Source organism: Ooceraea biroi, chromosome 6, assembly GCF_003672135.1.
Source record: "Ooceraea biroi isolate clonal line C1 chromosome 6, Obir_v5.4, whole genome shotgun sequence".
Lineage (NCBI taxonomy): Eukaryota > Metazoa > Arthropoda > Insecta > Hymenoptera > Formicidae > Ooceraea > Ooceraea biroi.
In genome coordinates, this window is record NC_039511.1 from 16,417,948 (window position 1) to 16,438,579 (window position 20,632).

General features: G+C 41.2%; 3 protein-coding genes across 6 annotated transcripts; 1 reads left to right on the forward strand and 2 right to left on the reverse strand.

Moving 5' to 3' along the window:
- Nucleotides 1-47: 47 nt before the first annotated feature.
- On the reverse strand, nucleotides 48-3,639 carry LOC105284525 (nucleoporin NUP42). The gene is made up of 6 exons (XM_011348113.3): nucleotides 3,357-3,639; nucleotides 3,247-3,280; nucleotides 2,573-2,744; nucleotides 2,303-2,389; nucleotides 1,880-1,907; nucleotides 48-1,806 (listed from the first exon to the last, which is right to left on the reverse strand). Exons 1-6 carry the CDS (start codon nucleotides 3,433-3,435, stop codon nucleotides 209-211), a joined length of 1,998 nt encoding a protein of 665 aa, XP_011346415.1. The 5' UTR covers nucleotides 3,436-3,639; the 3' UTR covers nucleotides 48-208.
- Nucleotides 3,640-3,775: 136 nt separating this feature from the next.
- On the forward strand, nucleotides 3,776-4,735 carry LOC105284523 (60S ribosomal protein L37). Its single transcript, XM_011348107.3, has 4 exons — nucleotides 3,776-3,853; nucleotides 4,118-4,247; nucleotides 4,397-4,481; nucleotides 4,611-4,735. The coding sequence occupies exons 1-4, from the start codon at nucleotides 3,851-3,853 to the stop codon at nucleotides 4,660-4,662; spliced, it is 270 nt and encodes an 89-aa protein (XP_011346409.2). The 5' UTR covers nucleotides 3,776-3,850; the 3' UTR covers nucleotides 4,663-4,735.
- Nucleotides 4,736-4,809: 74 nt separating this feature from the next.
- LOC105284524 (hemocytin) lies at nucleotides 4,810-20,367 on the reverse strand. Of its 4 annotated transcripts, XM_026970805.1 has the most exons (28): nucleotides 20,004-20,107; nucleotides 19,778-19,927; nucleotides 19,475-19,602; nucleotides 19,216-19,372; nucleotides 18,998-19,125; nucleotides 18,820-18,915; nucleotides 18,335-18,693; nucleotides 17,579-18,131; nucleotides 17,222-17,509; nucleotides 16,612-17,039; nucleotides 16,208-16,466; nucleotides 15,891-16,121; nucleotides 15,377-15,602; nucleotides 15,103-15,308; nucleotides 14,659-15,024; nucleotides 14,119-14,457; nucleotides 9,500-14,024; nucleotides 8,145-9,337; nucleotides 7,605-7,958; nucleotides 7,408-7,521; nucleotides 7,114-7,335; nucleotides 6,648-6,931; nucleotides 6,275-6,553; nucleotides 5,932-6,195; nucleotides 5,690-5,842; nucleotides 5,446-5,572; nucleotides 5,205-5,357; nucleotides 4,936-5,123 (listed from the first exon to the last, which is right to left on the reverse strand). In XM_026970805.1, exons 1-28 carry the CDS (start codon nucleotides 20,105-20,107, stop codon nucleotides 4,936-4,938), a joined length of 11,874 nt encoding a protein of 3,957 aa, XP_026826606.1. The 4 variants fall into 4 exon arrangements, with proteins under 4 accessions (XP_026826604.1, XP_026826605.1, XP_011346410.2 ...); XM_026970803.1 differs by having other exon boundaries at nucleotides 4,810-5,123; nucleotides 14,659-15,308; nucleotides 20,004-20,367; XM_026970804.1 differs by having other exon boundaries at nucleotides 4,810-5,123; nucleotides 17,222-18,131; nucleotides 20,004-20,367.
- Nucleotides 20,368-20,632: the final 265 nt, after the last annotated feature.

The following is a 20,632-nucleotide window of genomic DNA, read 5'->3' on the forward strand; positions in this document are numbered from 1 at the left end:
ATTTTGATGTGCTCATTGTTTCTTCAAATATAGGACATAACATCGAATTAATAAAGTAAGAATAAAAGTTTTATTTCATTGTAATTTACACTAGAAACATAATTAAGCATACAGTGAATAGCGTAAGGTTGAATGTTTATAACTAGGAGCCTCACACCTCCTTATCACAGTATACGCTTAACTCTATGTTACTGTATCAATTATCAAATCATCTTACGTCTTTGGTAGGAGGTTTAAGCGGTATTTTGCCGATAATAAATTTCTCAGCCAAGTACATACTCTTCTCATCATCCGTTAACGAGCCTTCCGCACTGTAAACGATATCGTCAATAATGACATTAGTTGCAGACACGTTAAACGGCGACTTCCCAAATGGAGATGAGGTACTAATGAGTTGGTTTTGTACATTCCCGAACGGTGCATTGCTCTGTAGCGTACGTGGTGCGAATGGATTTGCGACTGCTGTCGCTGCAGCAGCAGTTCCATTAGTCGGGCCGAATGGCAAAGAAGCGTTTACGTTGCTAAACGGCGAAGGATTTGGAACAGTTGAGTTAGAGGTGGCGAAGGTGGTTCCTGCGTTAGCAAATATCGAATTGGAAGATGACGCTGTTGTACCAAACGTGTTATTCGTGTTCGTGGCAGCCATGCCAAATCCTGCGCCGGCAAACGGCGTTGAATTGCTATTTGTCGGATCAAATTGCTGAGAATTAGCAGTGACGAATGGGCTGCTGATCGCGGTAGCTAGTGCTCCAAATGGTGCGCTGTTGCTCATCGACATAGCGGTGTCAGTCTGCGCACCAAAGATGTTTGAGGTGGATATCGCTGCTCCGAAAGCATTATTGTTGGATTGTTGATTCAAATCGAAGCCTGGCGTTGTGGTAGCGACAGATGTACCGAAAGCTGACGTAGTGGTAGCAGCAGACGCGCCAAAAGCCGGCGTTGTGGAGGCGGCAGATGCACCAAAGGCCGGTGCTGCGGAAGCGGTGGGCGAACCAAAAACCGGTGGCGTGGTAGCGGCGGGAGAACCAAATGCTGGTGTCATAGTAGAGGCTGGCGCACCGAAAGCTGGCGTCGTGGTAGCGGCGGGAGAACCAAAAATGTTGTTTGTTGACATCGCAGGTGTGCCGAACGTTTGACTACCAAATATAGAATTGCTGGAATTGCTGCTGTAATTGCTGCTGGCTATTCCCCCGAAGACCGGCGCTCCACCAAATGCAGGTAATTGCGTTTTTGACTGATTAAATATATTGCCACTGAAAGAGTTGGAAGAAGTAGTTGGACCACCGAAAATCAAATTAGTCTGCAAGCTATTCGATGAACTGCTACCACCGAACAAGTTGGCCGTAGTGGTCGTCGGGTTGCCAAACAAGGAGTTATTCGCCTGCGAGGTCATCGGGCTGTTAAACAGAGAAGTGGAGGATGTATTGCCAAGCTGATTCCCACTGAACACGTTGTTACTTTGACCGAATACACTCGGAGAGGGACCAAAGATTGAGTTGTTCTGGGACGTGCCAAACGCTGGTGTGTTGTTCTGCACGCTGCTGAACGACGTCAACGTATTCGTCGTGCCGCTGAAAATGGAATTGGCACTCGTTGCGGTACCGAATCCACCAAGACTGTTTCCGAAGGCCGCTGTACCACCGAACACGGGTGCTGGATTAGTATTGGTCTTTCCAAATATTGATGATGCATTATTTGAGGAGCCAAATCCACCTCCGCCAAACGGATTATTACTTTGCACGCCGTATGTTTTATTTGCGAACACATTATTAGTCGATGTGTTATTGGCTAGGCCCAATTGAGAAGCTGCAAATAAAAAACAAAGATAAGTTTCCAGTCGAGTTGAGTCGTAACTTGCATTTTTGAATAGTAAACTCACCTTTTTGACCGCTTCCTAAAATCTTTTTCTGAAATACAAGTAAATATGATAATGTCATACTTATCTTTTTCTGAAATGCAGTTAAACATGATAATGTCATATTTATCCACAAAGTTTTTATTGATTAATCTATATAATTACATGAAGAAAATTGTATTAACAATTTATATATATTATTGTATGCGGGCAACGTACAATTACGTTTTCATTTTCTGCGTTTTCTGAGAGTTAGGGCAATTTCATGTGCGTAAAGTTAGCTTAGTTATGTACGACGCATTCCTTAAAACAAAAGTTATTTACTTCGTTATTGAAAATGAGATTCTATTTAATTGATTTTGTTTTTAATGAATACTTTTTGTGATGTCTAGTTTATTTCACGAAATCGCTAAAAATAACCCGCATATAAGGTGTTAATATACTCACCAACATTGCGATCGTTTCTCGAGTAGGATTTTTTAGCGCCCCTCTCTTTGCCTTCATATCTTGACATAGTTGTTGAAAACGTAGTTTCTAAAAGGAACCTCAATTAATATTTGGCTTATATTAAATTTATTTCGATTTATCTGAGCATTTAAGATCTTTAATAGATCCTTCAATAATCTTTTAGATGCCCTTTTAAAGCTTTGTAAAAACCCGCAAATATATTTATACTAATATGTATATTATGTATAATATGTATATGTATATACTAACGGCTTGCTCAACCATGCCATTCTTCCGTGCCTGATACATTTCCCATCGAACTTCCTCTGGAGACACATCTTCCAAGCCTGGGATACACGGACGTTCCTTGAGTGGACCGAAAGATGACAATAACCATTGTCCACCTTTTTCCGCAAGGAGTACCTCTTTGACCACAGTGACACTAGTATTATACATAAAAAAATTAATCAAAATTATAACTTGGCATGAAAATAATTAGTTGTATTCCACCAAAGTGGAACTTGAATAATAAAAATTCTGTTATTTTTGTTGATCTGCTTATCTCAGTTGATCTCTCATTATTTGTATTTTCATTATATAACTTTGCATGTTTGCTTAATTACTTGCAATTACCTTTTATTATGTTGTTACAAAACTAAAGAGCATTCTTATCAATCTCTTCATTCAAACTTTATATGAAAAACACAGTGTTTTGTTATAATTTGGCATGTTTGTATGATTATAATTTTAAGTGTGTAAATTAATTTAACTGAGCCTTTATTACAAAAAAATAAATATATCAATCTTTGAACTAGAAAATAAATAGAAAATAATACTTTTCTTCATCTATCGGGCAGCTGATGAATCCCCTCTCAAAAAAATTAAGAAAATAAAGGCTCACATGCTTAAAAAACATCGAATTAATTTGTACACATAATACTTACACGAGTTCATCGTCGTATTCCACTTTAGGGTCACCTGGAACGATAAAAGTAACATTAGTCAGTACTGAAAGGTTAAAATAAACATTTGTTATCATTAACAATTGTCTTACCAAAGTTATTAATGTGTTCATATTGACAATACTGTCCGTAACGGCAATTGCCTTGTCGATAGTATTTGCAAACAACCATTGTATACAAGCAGATGTCATGGGATGCAATTTCTCTTCTTCTCCTTTACGAATGTTCGTTTCTCATTATAATAAGGAACATATCAGTTTTTTTATCATTCTCTTGATTGTTCATTTTCCTTCTTGTACAGTATTTTATTAACAGCACTTAAATTATGATTCAAACTCGTGTGCATCTATGATTTATATCATCTTACGCTACAACTACCATCTTTCTATAGAAAGGTGTGAAGGCGGACATGATGCGATGTAGGTGAGAGACGCGTGGTGAACATTTTTGTGAACTACTGCGCATAGAAAGTGTTCTGAAGCATTTGGAGTGTCAACTAGACCGCAGCTATGGAACGAATTTTGTTTATGCTTTTCGTTTGTACGTGCCGGTACTATTCTTGTGTTGGAGTGTTCTTTCGTTCAAAATGGTAAGCATGGATATTTTTTTTATTCAAATCGATTTATTTCAGAGTTATTATTTCAATCTTAATGATCGGCTGATTTCTTGGCGCGAATAAGATGTCCTGAATTCATATAAAATTGCAGGAAAAGAATATGTAAATTTGCATGAAATCGATGAAATATCGGTTTGCAGGTTATGACAATGTTTACTGATATGTTGAAATCGTATTTAATCCTGCGAAAAATGTTTTATATATATGTGTGTGTTTCTTTGACTTTTACAAACGAAGGGTACGTCAAGTTTTGGTAAGCGTCGTAACAAGGCGCACACCTTGTGCAGAAGATGTGGACGTAGTTCATATCACATCCAAAAGTCGCAATGTGCTCAGTGCGGCTATCCATCTCAAAAGATGCGTTCCTGTAAGTTGCTCTTGTATGATATTACAAGTTTACGCAAAAGACGTTATATCTTTGTGGATAATTAAAGAATCTAAAAATTATATATGTTTAATGTTAGTGTAACTATATTGATTGAATTCTTACATTTCTATCTCTTCTTGAACTCTCAGATAACTGGTCGATCAAGGCAAAGAGAAGAAGAACCACTGGTACTGGACGTGTACAGCATCTTAAAGTTGTCTGCCGCAAATTTAAGTAAGTTTAATTAATCTTACATGGATGATGAATTTCTACTTACGTAGAAAAAGATAATGTGTGTTAAAACATTTAACCAAAGAATAACATCTGCAATATGCATAAGTATTTATTTGCATATATTTACAGGAATGGATTCTGGGAAGGTTTACCTAAACAGAAAGCTGTTGCAGCTAAGTAATAAATCTTATTCTTTAATTAAATTGTACAGTTTACAATTATGAATAAAAGATCTAGATAGTTTCCAATTACAATATTGTCATCTTAATGAGACTTTGTAATTTTACTTATAAAGTAAATTTTACTTATAAAAAATTGCATCCATAAGTATAATAAAAATTTTTATTTGAAACGTGTGATTATGATACATCATTATAAATCTTGTATTCGTTTCATCTAGTCTAGCGTTGATACATAAAAATCGCGTAAATCATCGAGAGTCATCATTCATGAATTAACTTTTGGTCTTCGTTTTCTTATATTCATTTTTGTCCGATGAAGCACAGCTTTGGCAGGAACAGGAACTTGGCGTTTTCAGTAGTTTTTTCAAATTTCTGCCATCTTCGCACGTTAAGCTGACAATAATACTATCATACTTCTCTACTTGGCAACATTGGCAATCACTGAGTTGATTCCAGCTTCCTATAAAACGAGAAGAAGTAATTGTGACATAGAATTACACGAATATAATTTTTGAATAAATTTAATTTAATGCAGCGTTACCATTATCGAAGAAAGTTGAAGATTCACATGTTCCTTGGCATTCCTTAACATTTTCGATAACGTCCAGATTCTTACATCTTCCGTGCAATGGATGGTTCACAACTAGCATACCCAATGTAGTGATCGCATTCACGGCAATTATCTTGCACTCGGCTAAAAAGCAAAAAGCATATTAGCAATCAAAAATAACGACAAAATAGAAACAAGAGAAGATAAAATAACTCTTATTTCTGTTTCTTACTTTTTTTTAGAGATGGCCTGTTAAGGCTGGTCAGGTTACATCGGTTACAGCATTGATCGTAATAAATCGATGCATCAGGACAATCTGTTATGTCAGGGCAAGCAACTGGACTCACAGCGAGAGACAGCTGAAATGATTAGAATTGTATAATGCAAAGCAATTACAAGATTGCAGGTACTTATTCTGAAAAATTGCGTTAATTGCATCTGATCGTGAAAATGCTTCTCTCTCTGGAAGAACTTGCCTGTTTGTCCTGTCTTAAGCATGTGTAAGTGGTGCAATTGTCACTGGACGACCATGTCGTATCAGGTGGATACAAAGTATCCTCGAATACGCAAAATTCTTGCTCGCATTCGCCACAGCACGTACCATCTTTTGGTTCTTGATATGACCAACCCTTAAAAATTGAACAATACAATTAATGACAATATAACGACTTATAATAATATATACAAGCATTCAGTGTACATAATAAAATATTCTTACTTGAGCACACTGCTTTGAACACACTTCAACTTCTTCTTTGTGTTTCGTTATATTCGGACCGATCACACATGTCTCCGTGATGCAATTGTCCTTGAGAGATTTCCACTTCTCTCCAGACTTGTACAGCTTTTCATCGCTTCGGCAAGCTGTTTTCACAAACTCTGGGCAACATTTACCCGGAATTTTGCGTTCTTCAATTTCAAACTCCAATTCCAATTGTCGATCGATTTCAGGGCAGGTTTCGGTATTCGCTTGTACATATACCTAGGAATAAATGCTAGTTGTATTAATATTGCCACGGTATTATTGCCTAGTTAACATATTTGAAATGTAATAGTCTTACACTTCCGTTCGCGGATTCGCATGAGTACGTCACACAATGATCGTCCGAGTACCATCGCTCTCCTATATTCTTAAGTACGCCTTCGACAATGCATGCAAATTGGACGCACGTTCCGCAACAATTAACGCTCCCGTTATTTGACGCTCGATACTCGTAGCCATAATCGCAGATCGTATTGCATTCCTGTACTTTAATTTGTTTCTGTACATCACCAGAATGTTTATCGCACTGCATTGTAACGCAAGCGTCTTCAGTGTTAGGCTTCCAAATTTCGCCAACCTGACAGAAATAATATTAATAATATTAGAAACTGATTTTCAATAGCAATTAAATTAAAAACAGGATTATGAAATGTTAGTAAGTTCCTTCTTACATTGTATGTTTTGTTTCCATCTTTGCAGGCAGTACGTTCAAAGGTTGGGCAGCATTTATCATCCAACAGTATCTCTTCCAATACATAGTCGTTCACATCAGAATGTTCATACATATTTGGACATTCCGTGATTAAACAGTTTAATTTCGGACCATCATATGAATTCTCGCATACGCACGTTTTGCATTTACCATCCTTCCATTCTTCTCCGATTTGTTTTGCCATTACACGTTGGTTGTTTTGATCTTCACTATTTATATAAAGGCAGATATCCTTTGGAGGCACTGATACAAATAAATATTTCTCTTTCAATCGAATCCATATGCTTTACATTTTGTGATAACTATCATCATAAAAACCTTGACTCTTTAAAATGATTTATGTTATAAATTACATTAAATATCAAACAATATATCGTTCGCGTTTCGACAAATTGTAACATAAAGAAGTAGAAAGAGAACTATACCACATTCGTAAGTGGGACAACAATCGTCTGCATGTATATTTGCAGTAACATTGTAGTAATCCGGACAGTCTGGGGTAGGAGGACAAGTTTTCGGATCACATATTTTAGTCGGTCGCGGGCAACAGCCAGATGTATTCATCACTTGTACAAAACCAGGTTCCAATTGCTCAATTTCGTTAGTAAGCTCGTTGAAAGTAGGGCATTCGCTTATAGGCAAGCATTCTGAAAGTACACGTAGCATCATGTAAAGATAAGAAGCTGAAGATTAATAATCCGTAAAGAATATGTACGTACGACATATAAACTTGTGACATCCATCAGCATCGGTGATCGCCTTCATCATTTGGCCGAAGCCGCATTCCAGTTCCTGTGGCTCAACGCATATTGTGGGCGCTGTCGGTTTTGGAACTGCATAAAGATGCAACAAATTAAATCGATAAACGATATACAAGTGAATATTAAAAATGCATTCCTCGGTGCTGCAAACTTACCACACAAGTATTTGGCGCAACATTTTTCCTCGGTCCCGTTTATGAGCACGGGTGTCATGTTCTCCTCACAGATCGTGTCCAATACGGGACATTCTGTTTTCTGACAATTCACGATTCCACCGTTGCAGCTACATTCGGTACATTTATCCGGATGCCAGATATCTCCTTCCACGTGACCGTCCTTGTCGCAGACAAGGCAGTTCTTCTTTGGTATGCAAGAATCATTGTAGAATACGTAATCTTCTGGACAGAAACATCCTTCGACAAGATTAGATTCGCAGTTTGGATCCTCTGTCTCGTTCAAAGTGTCACACGTTTCTTTGCAATTGGAATGGCACGGATAATGTATTAAACCTAGAAAATGTATTTTTGTTGAATTAAGATATATTTTTATTAATTCGGTGTCATGTTCGTGCAAAAATCTTTTGTTAAATTTTTGTAAAAATTGCTTCATAAATGAAATGATCAGACTATCTTCTTTTCAACTTTACCTGACGAATATGATTTTTTATTGTTAACTTATTTAATAGAGGAGCTTACCTTCAGGACATTTGTACGGACAGATTTCGTCAGTTCTCCAAGTTAGACACAGACCAGCTTCCGAGCATTTTCTTGCGTATATCTCTAAACTATCGCAGTAGTTTTCGTCGGTGCACAATGCATCGTGACAGCAATCTAGATACGGTTTCGGATCGACGATGCTGTGACACTGTCTGAAAGTCGCTAAATCCAAAAGCTTGTTGCAGATATCTTGGTCCGCTGGAGGAGGCGTACATTGAAGTTGATGATTACTTGAGCACGTCTGATTCTTCAGACCCAACTCTACCGCGAGATCCTCGACTAACCAGGATCTACCGAATTCCTCGGCGTCATCGGTGATATCTCCGTCACGTTTCTCGAAACCAGCTCCGGCATCGACGTTACAGCTGCCGCATAGACCTTCAGTAGTGTCGCCGAAGATGTGCGAGGGTAGTTTTAAGGTGAATGCAAAGTTCTGTGGGAAGGTGACAAGTTCCAATTGAATAGACGGTATCAACAGAGTTACATCGCCAGCAGATGTCCGATCCAGCACAATCCACGTGTAGTTGTGCGGGAATATCTCCACCTCGGAATCATCGATCGATACTCGTAGTTCCCTTGACGGTTTTGCACGTCTTATCTGCACCACATGCTTCTTGTAAAGCAGCGTGATGGCTTCCGTGCACGTGCCAATATCACAGTCTTCATTGGTGATTAAAATTTGATATGCACGAGCTTCGTCTCTGTTCTTCACATTCCTTGCGATATTCCCCGATAGCAGGTACGTGCAGTTGCCGGCGAACCTGAAGTCTCTGCGACCAAAGTTGATGAACTTGGCATTGCCAAGACCATCGCATATACAATTTCGACATTGCGTGGGTGGCACACATTCGTTGTTTCGACGAACTAAGCCACTCGGGCAGAAGCAGCCGGGGAAGCACATGCCCTGCATCGGTGGACACGGTTCCACCTCGTGCAGATTGTCGCAAGTGATCTCGCATTTGCTACGGAAGCAATCCTGATGGACGAATGGTTGAGGACAGCTCGCAGGACAATCGTGAACGGTTCTCCAATTCGATAGCTGGTCGATATTGGTACGAGCGGCCTCGCATTCGCCAACAAAGCTCGTTAACAGGCGACACCGGCAGTCCTCGTAGGAGGTGTTGGAAGCATGTAGGCAAGAGCACATACTTTCCACACAGCGAGATATGAACCTGCAATAACAGTAATAATAGTATAGTAGTTTATTTAATGTGTGTGTGTGTGTGTGTGTGTGTGTGTATTTATTTATATATATTTAAGAATTTATTTTAAGAATTTATTTAATTTAAATTTGGAAAAGAATATCCGTAACTAAATTATTAAGAAATGTGAACCTGTCAATGTAAATAATCTCGGAGCACGCATCCAACAGCATCGGACTCTTCACAGAGTTGCAGATTGTCCAGGCTTGCTGCTGGATATCACGCGGACACACATGCTGATCGCATTCCGGTGTATCTTCCATCGCCCAGCTATTTCCGAATTGAACGGTACTCCTCACTTGCGTTCCATCGGGTGTTCGACGATCATTCGTAGCATCACCATCAAAGTATCCGCACAGACCGTCCACGCGACCCATTAATTTCGTCGTGACGCCAATTTTCACGTTGCTATTCGAATCCCAGATTACCCAAAAGCCGTAGTGATGTGAAATAAAAATAATGTTATTACTCATACGCGAAAGTTCAAAATCGGGAAATCGGCTTCCAAGCCGCGCAATCTGCGTGGCCGAGAACGTGTGTTCGTCTATGTCTATGTGCAAATTCGGATAGAGCACGACCACGCGCTTGTTCAATACTATCACCAGGTTTCGAACGCAATGTTGTTGTTGCTGATGCCGTTGGTCGTGTGTCTTGTGGCAGTGCTTTTCCAGTATGATGTACCATTCGTTATTATACATGTTCCGGGCTAGAATGTGATTGCAGATATCGTATTTGTATTCTATGTTGTCGAATGTATTGAATGTTCTCTCCGTGATGTTGCAAATTGCCTGCGGTGATGTCAACGGTCGGCACATGTACTTGGGGCATTTGTTTCTACTATACATTTTCGCTTTTTCGTACACTACTTCATAATGCGGTGGGCACGATGCCTTTGGACACTCTTCCCAGGACTCCCTTCCCTCGAGTAAAGGTAGCTTTTTATCAGGCTCGCAGATATATTCCGGACAATCGACGTCTTCCATTGATTGAGAATTTTGGTTTTTACTCGGGTGAGCGTGGAACTTCCCACGTCCTTTCGTCTTCGTGTTATCTCTGCCACCTTTAGATTTCACATATGTTTGATCGTTATTGTGATGCGACTTATTGGGTCTAGGCAGATGCGTGAAGACTATCCTGTAACCATCCAGACAAAATGGTTTCTCGCATATTGGCGGATTAATTTGATTAGTGCTGGGAGTCGTGACTTTCTGGCTTTCAAGTGTACTCATCACTTCTTTATGCTCTGTCACGATCATAGGCGTTGTAACAATGATCTCTGGGCAATCTCTCTCATCATCCGGGCAGTCCTGAACGCCATCACACCATGCGGTTTCATTCACGCACACGTTGCTCGTGGGACAGAGCTTAGTACCTTGCGGGCATGGTTTGCACAAGCAAGCGCATAATTTGCCGACGACCGATTGCAATCCTGGTTCTTGGCACGGTTCGCACTGCTTCCGTTGACACGCGGCTGTTCCACCTAGGGTGCACATGCACTCCTGGCAATCTTCTGTCTCGTACATACTGCCTATTGCGTAAGGGATGTGTCCGACCATGCAGGGGCACTCCTGCTTCGGTACACACGACTCTCCGTCCCACCAATAAGGATCTTTACATCTGCAACCTTCGTTGTTCAACGTCTGGCTGATTCCATCGCATACGTTGCACTCTCGTTCAAATAGCGTTGTCGTCGATTCGGGTGCAGATATTTTTGATGATGTCGTTGGATATGCTAGATAACAGCCAAGGATTTCGATCTTCAATGCGATATAAGCGTGCCACTTGACGGGTTGCACCCTCAGGTACCTCGCGTGCAACGGTCGCTCGAAAAAACTTGTTTTTTCGCTTTCCGCGTTGAAATTGCCGAGAAATTCTCTTTCACCGCCGTGCTCATCAACAACTGGATTCCAATAGCGTCCGTCATTGCTGTAATATATTTTGTAAGCGGTTGTCCAAGCGCCGTCACCTCCTTTGGTCGTGATTCCAGTCAAATTTCGAGCCTCTAAGAAATCGAACTGCACGTACTGATGTGGATTGTCCAAAGTGGGACGCCACACACCTTCTGAGGATAATGGGAGATTTTTAATCAGTTGCGGCGAGCTCGACACTGAGACTTGTTTGATGGCCATCAATCCGTTGTCCAGTCCCATCGAATCCTCACACACCGGCCTTGTGACTTTTTCGGAGATCGTTGTTTCTAACGTCGATCGTTCGGTCGTTGTCATTACGTGACCTTGACAACCCAGTATCTCCACTTTCATCGCGATTCCATTGTGCCACGTGAGCGGATTGATACGAACGATTTTTGCCTCAATGGGTTGGTAAAACCTTTGCTCCACGGGCTGGATTTTGTCAACGGATCCTCTGAATATGCGTGGTTGCCCCTTTTGATCGAGTACGTATGAGAATGTGTGACCATTCTCCGAGAACAGTATCTTGTAACTAGTTACAAATTTGTCTTCAGTGACGCTGCCTTGTAAAATTATACCGTATATCGGTTCGGCTATAAGGAATTCCACATCGAGCCATTGGTTCGCATCGTTTACCTCGGATTCCCAGAATTTTCCGGGTACTGAACTTCCTGCTGTGCGCACTAGTAGATCCTCAGGTCGTAATATAGGATCTTTACTGCTGCTAGCGCGGACAATGAGTTCCTGCCGCAGATTTCGTATCAACGGTACGTAGTTCGCTTCGTCGCACTTCCCAGGTGGAGTGATCGTGCTATGCAAAAGGATCGTTGTATGCTCATCAATATGCGAAGTGGTTGTTGTTCTCAGAGTGCTTTTCGAAGAGAGCGGCGGGTGCGTGGTGACGGTTATTAGCGGTTCATGGGTTGAGACCTCACAGGAAGTTGAATCGCAGGTGTAATAATTATTAATGCACTGGCAGATCTCGCAATCGGATTCCTTCCTGACAGCTCCAGGTGCGACCGAGCCTCCGTCGTGAGACTTACAAGGACAATCGTTTGCCTCTACACAGGTAGTATCATCTCTCCAGAATCTATGCGGGGGACACACTGGTCGGTCGATCGAGACGCATCCGGCGATGCAATTATTGTCATCGCTGCAGTGGCCTTGCGTTCTCAGAATATAACGATAGTATTGACATGTCTTGGTGCACTGAATCGCGCATTCGCTCCACGTCTCGCCATCCTTGCACACCTTCGTCGTGGATACCGTTTTCTCCTCCGACGTTATCAGCGTGTTCTCATGTTTATCGCTGCTGCTCCACTCGGTATCGGTTTGCGTAGTTTGTCCGGACGTGACTGAGCACTCCGGTCGTATCTGCAGAACTACTGTTGGCCAGTCACACGCTTGAATTGCTGGATTGTACAAGGTGCCGGGGCCGCATGACTTCTCTACCAGTTCGTGTCCCGTCAGTGTGGGGATGCACTGGTAGAATAGTTGGCAGTTGGTCGGATGCGATAAAGTCGGTCGCGCCATATCACATTTGTCCTTTGGAGTTCCCGGACTGATTCTATTGACTTCCGTTGTCGTACTTTCAATGACCAGCTCGGCACAACGGCACAATACACTGATTTCAAAGTCAAGGCAAGGAAGATTCGGATGCGACTGACAATACAAGCCACGCTCTAGGCTGCATTCCACGTCCAATCCGGTCTCCTTCGGACTCAAGTGCTCGTGCACGGATCTGCATCTTATGTCGATCATTTCTTTCTGATTGCAAATCGCGAGTCCGTCCGTATTGGCAAGATCCAATGAAGTGGGTAATGGCTCCACGTCCATGAACTTTTTACCTTTCACTGCTGGATACTTGTTGATCCATGCTGACCAACCGTTTACACATTTCTGAGCCTCCTCCAAGGGTACGGTAGCAGTATTAACCGTAGTAGAACTGGCAGTAGTAGCGCTGGTAGCAATACTGGTGCACGGTTCTCCCTTACAAGTCAGCTTGCCGCGACTGCAGAAACAAGTTTGACAGTCGTCACCGCTGACTCGATCGCCCTCGTAATACGTCACTCCCTCGACCTCGATGCAGAACGGCTTCGTGCATGTTGATTTGGGTGTGCACTCTGTGTAACTAGCATTCCAGTAGACTTGACCCTCGGGGCATGGCTTGAACTGACAACCCTCCACGCACGTATCCTCCGCGCATAGATGTGTGCCGTGTTTCACGGTCATCAGATTGTCGCACGTCTCGTGCGGGCAGGTTGAGACGCAAGGCGAATACGTGCTGCATCTCTCGTCGCACTGCAACGGACAGAGTTCTTGCGTACGCCATTTCACGGGGACGCCTCGCGCGTTGCACTCATGTGCGTACGCGGCTAACGCCGTACACAGGCACTCGCAATCGCCGCCAGCGTCGCAGCTGCAAGTATCGAAGATACAGTTGTGCAAGTACGGCTCGACTTCCACTTCCGAGTGACACAGCGAGAACAGCGGTGACTTCAGCACGTTGCACTTCTGCAGCGACCACAATTTACGTTCTGGATGCTGCTCGCAGGCATCCAATACATCCTTTGGCTCGGGACAGAACATGTCCTTCTTCCAGGAATCCCCAAATAGGTTGACGGAGGCCTCGGATATTCCGCCAGACGGTGTCTTGAAGTCATCCTCACCGTTGTCGTTATAATCGCCACATAAACCCATTGTACGACTTTTCCATTGTGGACTTAATCTCACGTAAACTCTAGTACCTGATAGCAAGGAGAGGCGAATTCAATTATTAACGTTTTAAGAACAGAACTCAAATAATCTATCTTTTTAAATATTCTGCATATGCCATCTTACCCTTATCCCACTGCAATATCAGTTCCAAGTCCGGCACGTCAACAAACACGAAAAGACCAGCGGTTCTTATCGTCATTCTTTTAAAGGGACCCTTCGGTAACTCCTTTCCCTTCGTCAAAACGAGTTCTTCCTGTTGCTCACCACTACCGATTGTAAGTTTGATTGATTTTGAACACGCGACTCCATTCGTGCCGCAAGGTACGTTTTGGATCGAAACATCGAAACACTCCTCCTTGGTTAATGTGCCCTTTACCAGAACGTAGTTGCATATACCTTGGAAATCAAACATCTTACTGTCGAATGTTTTATAATGTGAATCGCCCCATACAGAACAGACACCTGCGAAAAAATGAATAAAAGGTGCATATCTCTTACATTTAAAGAAATCCATTTTACGTAATAATATAGATAAATAAAATATTAAATAATATAACAAGATGTATTAAATAAATTCATATAAAATAAAGCCCTTAAGCTTCTGTCAGTAAGCGTAGAGAAAAAAATTGACAGCGATAGATTCACTGTACAAAAAATTCACACCTGTGCAAATTCTATCTGTGCACTTCCACCTGGTGTCTTTACATGTGCACGTGTTACATTCTTGCTGTATAACCGAACCCTCCTTGTAGCTTCTTCCACCATGATGACAAGGGCAGTCTCTCTCCTTAATGCACACACCATTCGGCATATCCAACACGTATCCAGATTTGCAGATACAGCCGGATATACACACCGATGGTGTCTGTTCGTTACGTACGTGCATATTGCCGCAAGTTCTTTGCTCGACTGGCTCGCAATCCGTTACTGCCAAATGCTTGCTGGCGAGGCAGACAGACAGTAGCTCCTTGACCGGTGGATATTCCCGAATCTCGTCCAGCGTTGCCAATCGGCATTCCCACACGCCGCCTGAAATGGAGAATAGAATTTTGCATTGCGGAATATCACGTGAGACGTAACCGGTGAACGCGCGTTTCGAATACCAACCTACGCAAGAGCAAAATTCTTGTCCTTTGTTGCCCGGACGAACTTCTCGATGATTAGGTGTGTATTCACGATTCCCGTGCACGCAAGGACATTCAGCAATCGGGATGCACTCGCCGTTCACGTCTAGTGTTTGACCCTCTGGACAATTGCAACCTTCCACGCACTCATGTCTGCAGTCTCGATACAAGGATATGTCCGCGCAGGATCTGGTAAATCAATGTAATGTTTAAAACGACGAAAGCTCCGTAAGTGTATGCACATGAACAGTGGTTACCTCGTGCAACTGTTTCCACAGATTTCGTAAATTTGCCCGCCACTACATTGAACTTTACATTCCTCAATCTCGGCACGCCACGGAAGCTTCACACCTAGTGCTGCACAATCTGTCGCGTATGCTGCTAATATCGGGCAAAGGCACGATTTTATGTCGGTGTCGCATGCACACATATCGTACATGCAGTCTCGGTGAAATTCCGTTGGATCGACATACCAATGGCAATCTAAGTACATAATAGTAAAATTGTGTAAAATTATATGAAATTATATATAGAAATTATATAAAATACAAAATAACGGTATATATATATATATATTTTTATATATAAAAGTATATGAATGAGATTTCAATATTCCTTAAACATTATATGATAATTCGAGTTTTCTTATTATATCTTGTATTTTGCCACAGAGAACATGTATTGTTTTACTTAAATTACTATACGAAAATATATGATATTAAATGCAATAATTTAATGCACATGAGGCGAAAGAAAAGTTTGAAGAAGTACCTGAGAAGATATCACTATGTATCTTGGAACAATATTCCTCCGCGGTCGCTCGCCTCTGAGGACTTAGCTCACAGGGGTGTTTTGTTTCATTCTTGGACTCATCAGCGCAATATTCACTCGTCTTCCATTTATTAGCAAAGGCGATCGTCATATGTTCAATATCACCGTCGGGTGTTGCAAAATCGTCTTTTTGATTCTTAGTAAATGTGCCGCAAAGACCTTTCGTTTGGCCTGAATAACGATAATGTGATCATAAATGCTTTTTTTATTCCAAAGTTTTTTATACAGAGATAAATTAAATGCAAAAGAAATCTTACCATGAAATTCAGCCGGAGCATTAATATAAATGCGTGACACACCATCCCACCATACTTCTAAAGAATTTGGCAAGTGAACCACCACGAAAATACTGCTCGCAATTCGTATTCGAGCACCGTTGAATAGCAGTGGGAATTTTGTTACCTCATCGCCGTTTAACATAATTTGATGATTCTGTTTCAATTTTATGGAGGTATCCTTGAAATTAATCGTAACGGCTTTGGTGCACGATGGATCCACGGCGACAAACCCCATGCTCTAAAATAAATTGATTAATTAGGAATACATCATAATCATAAATGAACGCATGAGAGTAATAATTAAATAAAAATAAAAACTTTATTTGTAATATATTTTCATTAGTTTTGTGCCAATAGTGGTTCAATATACTCAATGCAAGCACCTCAGATATCGCTCCGGAACACGGGACGTTTTCACTTTCAATCATATAATTTTCTCCCTTCATCAAGTAGTACTTGCACTTTCCCATGAAATCGTAGTGTTTACCGTCGAACGTGGTATAATGCGGATCGCCCACAACGGCGCATCTAGCAGCGCATTGTACTTGTGTGCACACCCATTTGCCAGAGGTGCATGTGCAAGTGTTACAGCCCTTCGGCACGCTCGTGCCCGGCTGGAACAGCTTGCCCCTTAATTTGCACGGGCACTCTTCCGGAGAGACACATTTACCCTGGTGTTCCAACGTACCCGCTGGACAAAAACAGCCTTCCTCACATTCGGTAGAGCTCTTCGTCTCAACACCAGAGGTACAGGACGTTTCTACTTTTGGACCGCACGTCATATATACGCGTCCACTGTCGCAAGAAATTGCTACAAAATAATTAATTATGCGAACATTAAAGAATTATTAATTGTATGATGCATATAAACAACGCTCGAATTTTTATAACGAATAATATAATAAAAATAATGATAAAAATCTTACTATTAATTAAGAGAGATGCGGATTATGATAATTTTACAACGTGTAACAAAGTTTTAAATTGACTTACGACAAGTGTCGTTGCTTCTCCATGCGGTTGACTGCGCAATCCCCTTATAAGCACACTGGCGGATGTAAACATCCACAGTGTCACAAGCGCATTTTCTTTTATCATCGTATTCACACGCGCAATAATCCCATAAGCATGCTGTGATCACCTCGTCGAGATTGATCGTTTGGGCACATGTCTTGAATTTATAACTGGAAAGCAGTTTGGTGCAGAATTTAAAGGCATCTTGGGCGAACTCGTCTCTCGACTCGCACGCGTGTTGCGTATTCGGATGATCGTCGCACGTGTCTAAAAAATCAAACACATCGTAATCGTTACAATGACGGTCGTACCGGTATTTTTCGTGATCAGTATTACCTTTGAGATCATCGACGCGCCAGGAGTTTGCCATGGCCAATATGCTTCTAGCGTGATTTCCGCTCTTCATTAAAAATTCATCGTTCCGATCGTCGTTCATCGTACCGCACAAACCGGCCGTTTTATTCCACATGCTCTCGGAGACTTCGATCTGTAGCATCCGGCCGTCCCACTTCAGCTTCACGCCCAACGAGTCCAGGGAGACAAGGATAAAGTGTGCAGATTTGTCGACGCGCAGTCCAGGCAGGTACACCGGTATCGGCAACAATCGTTTGCGGCTGGAAAACATCGGCATATCCGTCATTTCATTGATGGTAAGCGTGTACTCCTTGTCCTGCACGTATAACTTCACGATCTTGAAACAGCGACTCAATCCGGTCCTGCAGCCCGGACTGTTTAATGCCACGATCGTGCAGACGCTGTCCTGCGTTTCTCGGAGTAACGTGTGCGCGCAGTCGCTGTCGAAGCTGTAGACTCTGTCATCGAAGGTCTTGTAGTGCGTGTTGCCCCAGACGAAGCATGTCTTCGGCTTCGGCCGGCTTACCTCCAAGACCTGACGTTAAATTGTGCGTTAAATTGAATCTACGATGTTTTAATTACAGCAATTAACTTTTATTTTGTGTTCGATTAATTTTGTAAGCGCGATTTCTCTCGCGTGTAACATTTTCGTTCGAGTTTCGTTACGTCTGTGATACTTTCACGTATTTCGATAGTGCTAGATTCAAAATTCGTAGATCTATGACGTGTATCGTTTACCGAATGCGAGGATGCGTTGCTGCCGTGAACGTTATAGTATCCGCCATAAATCTCATGAGAATATTTCGTCTTTGTATCGTGCGTTGACCAGAACTGACTTGATTCGTGACGTGACGTGACGTGAGTCTTGTAGGAGGTACCAGACGGAATGATCTTGATGTTGTCATCGACTTTGCACTGCGGTATCGGCTGCGGTTCGAAGGTACCTCTGTCGTACGTGCAAACGTAACTCTCGGCAGGTGGAAATTCAAATTCCACCCCCACCGGGCATTTTAATGTGCAGGAATACGTATCGCCGACACTGGTGCAATGATATCCACCGTTGAAGCGTAGCTTCTCGGCGTCACAGGCGTTTGCGACTGTAACGTATCATGTACATGTTGATTGGAGACGTGATTATAACAAATTTATAGAAATGTACTAAGTATTTATTTAATAAAATCTATTGTAGGATACAATTGTAAATTAAACATTTCTTTACTTACGGTATTGACACTGAGGCCCTCGATAATCTTGTGGACATTGGCATAGATTCATTGGCAGGCAATTGCCACCGTTTTGACAAGGAGGATCGCATACAGCTGTTGGAACACATAATCACATTAAATATCTTACAAGTACGCAGTTTTGCTTGGAACGTAACGGTTTGATAATTATACGTACGTTCGCAATTCGGAACTGCTACCCATTCGCTTCTCGTCGGCTGCCAATTTCCGTTTTTGCAGACCACGTTAGTGATGGTTGAGCCATCGGGGAAAGCAAAATGTTTGAAGCATGTTATGATGCATCTCCTAAAAAAATAATATAAAATTTGGACACTATAGAAAAAATATTAAAAACTTAGGAAAATGCAAGCAAAAGATCGACAAGTATTTACTCACTTCGAATTGCATTTTTGGTATGAATTTAGTACTGGCGGCGGATGATTAAGACACGGCCTCTCAAATTGGCACTGCGGACCAGAAAAAGGTTCGGGGCAGTCGCAACGATGAGGTTCAATGCATATTCCGTTATTCTGGCACTCGGGTATGCAAATTGCTATGAAACATGATTTCAATTATGAAAATATTTTATTAGACTCGTATCTATCTTCTGATTCAAAATAATTTATTGCAGATTAAATTCGCTCTTGCTACGTACGTTCGCAACGTGGTATTGAGCTCCATTCGGTCCCTTCAATATGCCATTGTTTATCCACGCAGGTGACTGCTAAATGAAGCATGCCATTCGGAAACTTGTAATCTGGAGCACAACTTGCTACACAGCCACTATCAACAAAAGATTATTGGATTTATTATATTTTCTACAGTGTTTTATAGTTTCCTTTATTTATAGAGTTTAATATCTTATAAACTTGTTTTCAGATTATAAATACATTATATTATAAGTTTTATATAATTCATAGAATTATATAAAATTTAAATATTTCAAGTTTGTAAATACCTGTTAAAAGAACATTTAATTCTGCCCATTACTGGTGCGTCTGGTCTACGGGTACAACCTCCCGCGTATATGCGTTTCCCACCCTTTGTACTCTTAACATAGATAGATTCGATTGGTGTATCTGGTGCATTGTTCAATATATCTTCCTCCCTAACACATAAAAAAGAAAGCAGATATATTAAAAATAAAATTTTATATTCGTACTTTTTTTGAATAAGATACCAACTCGTTCATTTCCTGTGCACTCTCCGAATATCCATACTCTGGGATTATTAGGCTTACGAGGATAATCAGTGTGAACGAACGTCCAAGTATCTGTAATAGCACCATGTTATCAGCGCAATGCAACTTTGCATTCACATGCCAAAAAGAAGCTCTACAACTGTGTTCTCGACGAAATGCATGGACCAAATAGCACGTTTAAAAAATGCGAATTAAAGTGCGACCCCTTTATATATCCACCTATAGAAGGAAACGGATAAGCGATAAACTCAGGTCGTACTTGATAAACGAGAAAGAAATATGTGGGTCAGACGGCCACGGATCAAATATCATACATATATTTTATGTACAGAGTAAATTCGATGTTAATTACATTATACGCCTTTTTACAAATATTACATAATTTTATAAAGAATACAAAACTAATTAAAAATATATTATTATGATGTCTTAGGCGTATAAAATTTTTTTGTAGTATTGGCCATCAAATTTTCATTTCACGTATGAAACATTGAGGATCGACTTATCAAACTTTTGATCATTTCTAATACCATATGATTTTGTTTTCTACATATCTTTTCCTCGTATCTCGTATCTTTACGTTCTATATATAAAGATTATTAAAATAGGACT

What these genes read in the sequence shown, in the direction of transcription:
- LOC105284525 (XM_011348113.3), bottom strand. Translation starts at nt 3,435, where the DNA reads ATGGTTGTTTGCAAATACTATCGACAAGGCAATTGCCGTTACGGACAG. An exon ending in ATGGCATGGTTGAGCAAGCC is followed by an intron (nt 2,390 to 2,572) that starts GTTAGTATATAC and finishes GGTTCCTTTTAG; the next exon opens with AAACTACGTTTTCAACAACT. An exon ending in GAGAAACGATCGCAATGTTG is followed by an intron (nt 1,908 to 2,302) that starts GTGAGTATATTA and finishes CTTGTATTTCAG; the next exon opens with AAAAAGATTTTAGGAAGCGG.
- LOC105284523 (XM_011348107.3), top strand. An exon ending in ATCTCAAAAGATGCGTTCCT is followed by an intron (nt 4,248 to 4,396) that starts GTAAGTTGCTCT and finishes TTGAACTCTCAG; the next exon opens with ATAACTGGTCGATCAAGGCA. An exon ending in GTTGTCTGCCGCAAATTTAA is followed by an intron (nt 4,482 to 4,610) that starts GTAAGTTTAATT and finishes ATATATTTACAG; the next exon opens with GAATGGATTCTGGGAAGGTT.
- LOC105284524 (XM_011348108.3), bottom strand. Translation starts at nt 20,107, where the DNA reads ATGGTGCTATTACAGATACTTGGACGTTCGTTCACACTGATTATCCTC. An exon ending in TCCGTACAAATGTCCTGAAG is followed by an intron (nt 7,959 to 8,144) that starts GTAAGCTCCTCT and finishes TACATTTTCTAG; the next exon opens with GTTTAATACATTATCCGTGC. An exon ending in TTGTCCCACTTACGAATGTG is followed by an intron (nt 6,932 to 7,113) that starts GTATAGTTCTCT and finishes TATTTGTATCAG; the next exon opens with TGCCTCCAAAGGATATCTGC.